This window comes from Malurus melanocephalus, unplaced genomic scaffold (genome assembly GCF_030028575.1).
Source record: "Malurus melanocephalus ecotype Western Australia unplaced genomic scaffold, MMel_1.1 scaffold_231, whole genome shotgun sequence".
Classification (NCBI taxonomy): domain Eukaryota; kingdom Metazoa; phylum Chordata; class Aves; order Passeriformes; family Maluridae; genus Malurus; species Malurus melanocephalus.
In genome coordinates, this window is record NW_026623463.1 from 99492 (window position 1) to 108295 (window position 8804).

Here is an 8804-nt window from a genome sequence, read left to right on the forward strand (position 1 = left end):
AACAAGAATTTTTAATAAGTTGTCCTTTATATTGTCATTTTACCAAACACTGAGCACTTAGATGTTAGATGGCTGATACTAGTTAGTTAAGATCCTCTAGACAAAAAAATCCTTTATAGTCAATCATCTATAAAGGTTTCCTACTCCTTGAGGGTRACTTGCTCCATTTTAAAAGCTGTCCAGATGTAGTACTCTCTTTACCTACTCACTCCTCTTTGCCAACATCTATTAAACCAGTTGAAATCAGATTATATGAAGCCCAGTTCTGATCGTACTTGTTCCTAAGCCTTTTATAGTTGGATAGCCTTTGTCCTCTTTGTCCCCCAGGCCAGAACATCCTGACAGACTGTAACATMTTCTTATAAGAGTTTCCCACACAGCAAAATACAGGCCATCAAACCTCTCAGAGTTCCTTAATAAGTTGGAATAAAAAGGGATGTGAATAAACAATAAAAGAATTTTGGTCTCTCAGGAATGCAAGTATACACCAAYATGAATTTCTCTGTAGGAAAAGCAGTGTGTATCCCAACCATCAGAGACCAAATGAAATATAAAGGAACTTCCCAAATCTTGTTTGGTTGACTTCAAGCAAYTTTTTAGATAAAATTTTGAAAGCAATAGAAGTGCTGTAACTTTCTTCCTGAACAGCTAAGTTATTCCTGAACAGCTAAATTTGTGGCTATTAGTTTAGGCCACAAAATGAGAGAAAATTTTTAATTTAATTAATAAATCACTGAGGCCTGACACAGCTATCAGGTTATTTAAGATTTGTAGCATTTCCAGAAAAAAAAATCTCCACTGCCTGGAAAAGATTATCCACATGCTAGCTTTGTTAAGTTGCTTACATGATGTTTTGTAACTCTGTGACTCCAAGACACTTTCTCAGTTCTGCAGCCTTCTTCTCCAGCTGCTGAATGTTCCAGTGCCATTGYCTTTTATTTGAATGGATTTTGTTCAGTTGACAATGCAAACGTTTTAAAATAGCATCGTATCTCTTATTCTGTACCTAAAAAAAAMCCMMAAAAAAACCAACTTCAAAATTTCMTTCAAAACTTCAAAACTATTTACAGAGGTGGGTTCAGCTCACCTAATTCTGTTCAAGTGTACATCCTGACATTTGAGCAAGTCATTCCACATTTACTATCAGCTGCTGAAGAGACAGAGACATCTAGGAAGCCATTCATCTGACTTATTTTGGATGTTTGGCTTAGGACAACATGAATYATGACTCACTTTCCCATTAAGGAAAGAAAAGCTCTGTCCTACTAAGACCTTAAATSTGGAGTTCAATGTCAGTATCTACTCTGTAGATGTCTAAAATTTAACACAGGAAATACCACCTATTGTGACTCAGCACATCACAGCCATCACAACTCTGGCAAGGCTTTGCACACAGAAGATTTCAGGCTCCAGAATAAGAGGTGAGGAAGGAAGAAATTTTCATTCTTTGACAAACATGTTTGGGTATAAATGAGAACACAAATGAGGTAACCTTGWTGGCTGTAGTAGCACTTTGTAGCTCCACTGTATTTAAAATGGTACATTTCCCTTAGGCAGTACTGCAGCAATGCAGGACTCTGTCAGTTCTGCCCTCATTGCTGCCTTATGTAGAGAAGAATGGCTGCTGCGGACAATCCTCTGAAACTTTGCATTATGAAGTGTTAAAAGAATGAAACATTCACTACAATAAAGTGAAAATAATGGGCATTCCCTTAATGAAATTTGGGKTTACTGACCCTAGTTTAAATGGCATATGAGTGGTAGAGTACAATTACTCTTGTGTCTGCTTATTGAAGTATTATTACACTGTGTTTCAGATGCACATGATGGTGTACAGCTGCCAGTGACCTTCAGCAAATCTCACTGCCTAAATTTCACATATAACTAGGAAACTTCCTCACTGGTGTTCTACACTGCCTTTTTTATTGGTGATGGCTTGTCCTCCTTTATGTAACCTCACTCTGCACTACAATTGTTTGCAACTTTTTGAGGGACACTGTCAAATCCACTCATCTGAACGAGTGCTTAGGGCATCTGAACATTGCTAGGACTATGCCATATGACACTGAAACAYCTATGATCAATATCAACTGCTTTTTTTAGAAATGTGTCTCTAGCATCGTTACTGGAACAGTCTGCCACATCTGCTGAGGGAGGCAGCACTAATATGCTACTGAAGACAGGGCAGAGAAAACATTGCTCTTTTTATTGGGTCTTGCGTGCATGTAAGTCAAACACTAGAAAAAAAATGTCTCGGCACTCGTGGTACCTCAAGCACTGGGGTCGTTCAAGGACAGGATAGGCAAGCATCTGCCAAGAGTAATACAGTCACATACTGACACTGGAGAAAGAGGAGAGCAGGGGGATACACAGTCTTTTGGGTTTTTTTTAATTCTGATTACTTTTACATAATAACATTTTTTTTATTATTTGTGGATGTCTTGAATTACTCCTTATGACTGAAGCCTTGACCCTACACAGATAAACACCCTAATTTATTGTTGATATCCCTSACCAAGGCTAGGAGCAGGATCTGCTTTTCAAGAAATGGGTCATCGGGTTGGTGCTCAGGAAAGAGAGTAAGAGAAGGTACAGATTATGCTGGGTTGGAAGAGACCCATCAAGATCATCAATTCCAATTCCCTGCCCTCCACAGGACACCCCCAGATTCACACCATGTGCCTGAGAGTATATTCCAAATGCTTCTTGAGCTCTGTCAGATTGGTGCTGTGATCACTCCCCCGGGGAGCCTCTTCCAGTGCCTAACCACCCTCTGGGTGAACACCCTTTTCCTRATATCCAACCTAAAACTCCTCTGACACAACTTCAAGTCCTTCCCTTGGGTCCTGTCACTGTCACCACAGAGAAGAGATCAGTGCCTGCCTCTCTTCCCCTCATAAGGAAGTTGTAACTGCAGACAGGTGTCCCCTCAGTCTCCTCCAGGCTGATCAGACTAAGTGACCTCAGCCMCTCCTCACAGAGCTTCCCCTCAAGGCCCATCTTAGTTGCCCTCCTTCAGATGCTCCAAACAACTCCATCAGCTGTCAGCAGTCTGTAATTGAATTCCACCACTGCAGCTCAATAAAACCTCATTYCTGTGCCTAGTACCTCATTTTATTCCTGTTTTGAGTATTTTTTCCCAAATTGCGCTGAGGACTGCTGCATATAAATGTCTCTGTCTGTCCAYTGTCAGTTCTTATACTAAAAACTGGACTGTTTTCAGGAGAGTTCTTAATAGAAAATAATACCCTGAAAGGTTTTGGGTTTGAATCTGCTTCCTTCTGAGACAAAAAGATCATATAATCCAAACAACTGAAGAATAGGTTAACCTTCACTATTTGATTAAATTGATTTTGGTAACAGAACAGAACATTATTTTTAGGCTACATAATTTGAGTTCAGAGAACTTTCTTAGRAGGATGTTGCCTTGGTAATAAAATACTTTCTCAGATGTTGAATAGCAGACCTATTCTACAGMAGCTGTGTTTTGTTTTTCAGGTTAAAAATTCTCTCATTTGCTATCTCATGAAAATAAATTATTCTCTATTCCTCCTACGTTTCACAATGGGCAATAGACCTAACCTTAAATCAGTTAATCTTTATCAAGCTTTGCTCATTAAATTTTGTGGCATGTATTTGAACTGACAAAATAAACAGTATGAGACTTGCAAATTAAAAATTATCTAAACACACAGAGTATTTTAGTAAGGAACAAAATGTAAATGTAGTTCCATTATTTAAAAGAGAAGGTTTGAACCACTGATCAGATCAGAATTTTATCTTGTCAGAYAATTAGGAGCTACTGTGTTATTCCTAATTTAATGTCAGCTCAAATTAGGGAGATTCATGGGAAGTCCATTTTCTTGGTGCAATTGGTTCTTCCACTGATGAATYATCAAGTCACAAACAATCAAGTCAGCAGTGAAATGTAAAGTATTTCAGAAGTATTGCAGAAAAATTTAAAATGTGCATTTTGCTTTACTACCATTCAGTGACCTCTTTTTTTTCCAGGGAATCACTCCAAAAGTTCACAGATGAACTCCTTCTCAAAATACCTCAGAAAAAAAATGTACATAACAATTAAGCTCTGAATTTTAGAAAGACTATCAGGACCCAGAATTTAAGACGGTATCATCACTGCAGATACTTTAATAATGGATAGCCAGTAAAGGTATATAAAATACTTCAAACTTCATTCACACCATGTACATTCTGCCAGGAGAAATGCAATTAAATTTTATTCAAATGACTCACCTCAATTTCTTTTCTAAGCTTAGCATGCTTTTTTTTCTCTTCTTCCAGCAAATCTGTTTTTTTATTGATGAAATCTTTTAATGTTGTGACTTCACTTTCTAAAAGTGTGATTTCTTCCTGCAGATCCAAGTCAAGATACAGAAATGCACTCCTTGAAAGGTTACACAGTACATCTATATCAATTAAACTTTTTAATGTCTCATTTTAACAGTCTCAATCAATAGAGATGAAATAAAGATCTATAATAAACAATTTATAATACACCTATTAATATTAATAAAAAAATAATTTTGGAAGAGTGATTAATTATTAAAAATTTTATAACATGGTTTTAGACCTGTAAGAATATATCCTCTTGATCTGAAATATGAAAACTATGACAATTTTGATGGTCTTTGTTTAAAATGTAATTAATAGCAAAACTGACAAATGTTTAATGTAATATTTGAGTTATATTTTTCTTTCTCATAGGAAAAGACAGTGTTTATTAGTCTTTATTTATCAGTATTGAAAGATTTGCTATACAAACAAATTTTCACCAATTTACATTACTAGAATACACCAGATTATCAATAATGCAAGTTCCATCAGAGTTGAAATCTGTGATCCCAATTCAACTTTGTGTTGTGTACTTGTGTTTGTCTATATTGGCAAAATTTTGTGGTGAAAAAATCCTACGTTTGTTTTTAGTAAAAATTGCAATTGGGTCAAGTAAAAACAACAGCGTTAGATTAGAAACAAACATATTTTTCCTATATTCTTATTTCTATCACCGTCTCACCAAATCCACCACCTGCTGGCAAACAGCTCAAATTTATTYTGTTGACAGCAAAGTTTAAAGAATACTGTGTTCTTACCTGAAAAATGTAWCAATATGGAAATCTTCCACAGAACTCTGAACAGTCCATGTAAGTTTATCCAAAGATAAAGTTTAATTTACAGCTCTGTAATATTTTCATATTTAAATTCAATCGATCACATGTATAAACCTGTCTTTTATAACATTATACAGAAAACAATAGATGATATTTTTCATTGCATAGTGAAGTAAAAATTTCTTCAATTAATGCAGCATTATAAATTACCTATATTACCTTGTAGTCAGTACCTCATAAAATACAAACATTAGACAAAATAGTCATATTATATAAACTATGTCATTATTATTTCACATAAAAGGAAAAAAAATAAAAAGGAAATATAGTACCTGCACTTGTTTAATAACAGATCCCTCTGGATTCTGGAAATCACGCATTAACTCCTCTTTCTTTGTCTTTAATTCTTCAACCACAGCTTTCTTTTTATCAAGTTCAATCATAACTGGCATTTTACTTTCCATCTCCCAAAAGAGGTGTTTATGATCCTTTATTTTCCCTCGATACTCATTATTTCTTGCAAGTATCATCTCAAACTCCTCTTGTACTGTTTCTGCATCGCATCTCARCTTTAAATTTTCAGAATACAGGGCTCTGACTTGGGCCTCCAGATTTTCACACTGATATTTTGTCACTTCTATGGCATCATCTTGCAGATGTATTTCYCTTTCTGTTGTCTTTGTTTCTAACAGAACAGAATTCATTTCTTTTTCTAGTTCCTGAAGCTTTGCCTGTAAAATATTTCAGTGTTCACTTAAAAATATTTTTGGGGGAAGAAATGAGGTGTCTAGTTAAACACTGTAATCCATATTTATTCAATAGTCTTCTTTTTCACTTGTCTAATGTGGTTTGAATGRAAAATAATTAGAGTTCCATTTAATAATATCATGAACTTAGAAGCACATTGCAAKAATACTATCTTAGTCTTCTGCCCTTAGATTGAATCTAAAATATGAAACAAGATCTCCTTAAACTCACTTTAAGTTCTTCACATTTGCAAGATATATAAAATGTGGCAGATCAAATCCAATCCTAATGTTTTCTTACAGCTGAAATGTGGTGAAATCCCAACCAGACTAGAAATAACTAAAGATGCCAAAAACCCCTTGCAATCCCCACAAAAACACATACAAGGGYGTGTCAGGTGAAGGAGCTTAACTAGATTGTTCAAATGAAGTTTTTAATCCTGCCTTCATCACRGTGTAGTTGAGAGTTGAATTAATCCCAGCTATTTTCAACGCCGCAAGAAATAGGGATCTAATCCTAAAAAGGCCTCTACATTATCTCAAATGATGAGAAGTGAACAAAACCAGGAAGTAGTACTTCAACTTACTACATCACAAGAAACCACAGAATCATCAGGGTTGGAAAGCACCTGTAATTACCTAGGACTTAAAATTTCTGTGTGTCTTTTTAAGAACAGATACATGTTTTTAAATTCTTTGATCACAAACTATTGTTGCAGTATCATCAGACTATATTATGGGATATAAGAGAAATCTTCTTGTAAAGTGTGGCCAGTCCACTGACATTCCTAAGCAATACAAGCTTTCACTSCTACTTCAGAAATGTTATCTTCGTGCGAAATTTGAAATACCAATTATTTCTGTTGTAGAGTTATGCACAGATGTTGTAATTGGAATTCTATGATCTCCATTTGCATTCTTCCATGGTCAAAAATGCTAACTGGTATGATCTTTTCTCAAGACTTAAGCTTCTCAATTGAAATTTGATCGTGAAGGTTAAATAATAACTGAAAGCTTAATAAATTCTCTGAGAGATGAGAAATAATCATACAATCTTCACAAAACTACACACATCCAATGTTCTACAAAACAGGACTGAATATTACCAGTATTTAATGATGATTTAGGATACCCACTTCAACCATAAGAGGGGAAAAACATCTTGTGTCAAAAAAGATACTAAGAAAAGAATTTATATAGTCTGGTGAAAATCTGAAAAAAAAAAAAAAAAAAAAAAAAAAAAAAAAAAAAAAAAAAAAAAAAAAAAAAAAAAAAAAAAAAAAAACAACAAAAAACCAAAGCAAAGAACAAATAAAGGTTTTTAAATCCTTCCCCCATAATTTCTTAGAAAATTACCATTAAAAAAAATTTTAAAGCTCTAACTTTGCATTTATTTGTTGTGGGTTTACTTTGTGGTTCAGTTCAGTATTTTTGTTTTCTTTTGCCAAGTAACAAACAGAAGTTTTACCTGCTCTAATGAAGTCTTAGCTGTGTTAYAGCCTTACAAACAACAATACACACCCACAGTTTGGCTGAGCATAGGAGCCACTCACAGAACAGAATAGGTGCCTTACACTTAAATGAGCCCACTCATCAGCTTCCCCTGTTGATGTGAATAYTTCCTCATCTAATGAAAAAGAAATTTATTTAACTTCTCTAAAGAAGGTTTATTACCTGCAATTGGAAAAGAACTGTTTTGCATTTTCCTATGTCTGACAGCTGTGAATGCTGCTGCTCTGCAACTTGTTTTACAACTTCAGCTAGTGACTGGGAATTTTGCGTGGCCATTTTAGGCAGAAGCGAAGAACTGGAGACATAAGAAATAAGTGAATTGTTTTATCTTCATTCCGTTTAGTTACCGTTGATAAAACAATATTAAGAGTTTTCCTGTGGGATGGSAGATCAATATATTATTTCATTTGCTTCATTTTTAATTAGCAAGAACAGGTTATCCAAAGCTAATGACTAAGAGTTACAACACTTCTTGCAGGATCTCATAAAATAAATTACTGCGATGTTCATCCGGCTTCTCTGCAGGGCAGATCCTCAGTTTATGAGCACAGTCATAACTYTTAAAGAGTTCCTTAAGAGCATCTTTAAATGCCTGAAGCCGAGCTCTGGCCTTTCTCCCGAATATCCCGAGTTACCGCGGCCGCCACACGGCACCTGCAGCGCTCCCAGAGCCGGCCCCTCAGGCCGCCTGTCCCGCCCGGGCCTCAGGGAAACCAGGGGCACGGGGAGCCGGGAAAGAGGCTGATCCCGCCGGGAGGGGGGCTGATCCCGCCGGGAGAGGCACTGATCCCGCCGGGAGAGGGGCTGATCCCGCCGGGAGAGGGGCTAAACCCGCCGGGAGGGGGGCTAATCCCGCCGGGAGGGGGGCTAATCCCGCCGGGAGGAGGGCTAATCCCGCCGGGAGGGGGGCTAATCCCGCCGGGAGGAGGGCTAATCCCGCCGGGAGAGGCGCTGATCCCACCGGGAGAGGCACTGATCCCGCCGGGAGGGGGGCTAATCCCGCCGGGAGAGGCACTGACCCCGCCGGGAGAGGCGCTGACCCCGCCGGGAGAGGCACTGACCCCGCCAGGCGAGGCGCTGATCCCACCGGGAGAGGCGCTGATCCCACCGGGAGAGGCGCTGACCCCGCCGGGAGAGGCACTGATCCCGCCGGGAGAGGCACTGATCCCGCCGGGAGAGGCGCTAATCCCGCCGGGAGCCGGAGGGAACACGGAGGGAACACGGCGGGACCGACCCCTTAGGAAATACGCGGCTGCCTCGCCACTCGCCTCGGTGGTGCCGCCCGGCTCGCCCGTGCCTGGGGCCGTCCTGCTCAGCGCCCTTTGCTCCCAAGTTCCCCGAGTTACCCCRCCCATTGTATTAAACTGCACTTGCTGCCATCATTTGTCGTGCGGAGAACATCAAGTTCTCCCGAGCA

At 38.4% G+C, this 8804-nt stretch overlaps 1 protein-coding gene across 1 annotated transcript; it reads right to left on the minus strand.

The window, feature by feature from the left end:
• Positions 1-699: 699 nt before the first annotated feature.
• Positions 700-7675, minus strand: CCDC122 (coiled-coil domain containing 122). Its single transcript, XM_057374745.1, has 4 exons — positions 7550-7675; positions 5462-5860; positions 4255-4371; positions 700-1006 (listed from the first exon to the last, which is right to left on the minus strand). The coding sequence occupies exons 1-4, from the start codon at positions 7661-7663 to the stop codon at positions 842-844; spliced, it is 795 nt and encodes a 264-aa protein (XP_057230728.1). The 5' UTR covers positions 7664-7675; the 3' UTR covers positions 700-841.
• Positions 7676-8804: the final 1129 nt, after the last annotated feature.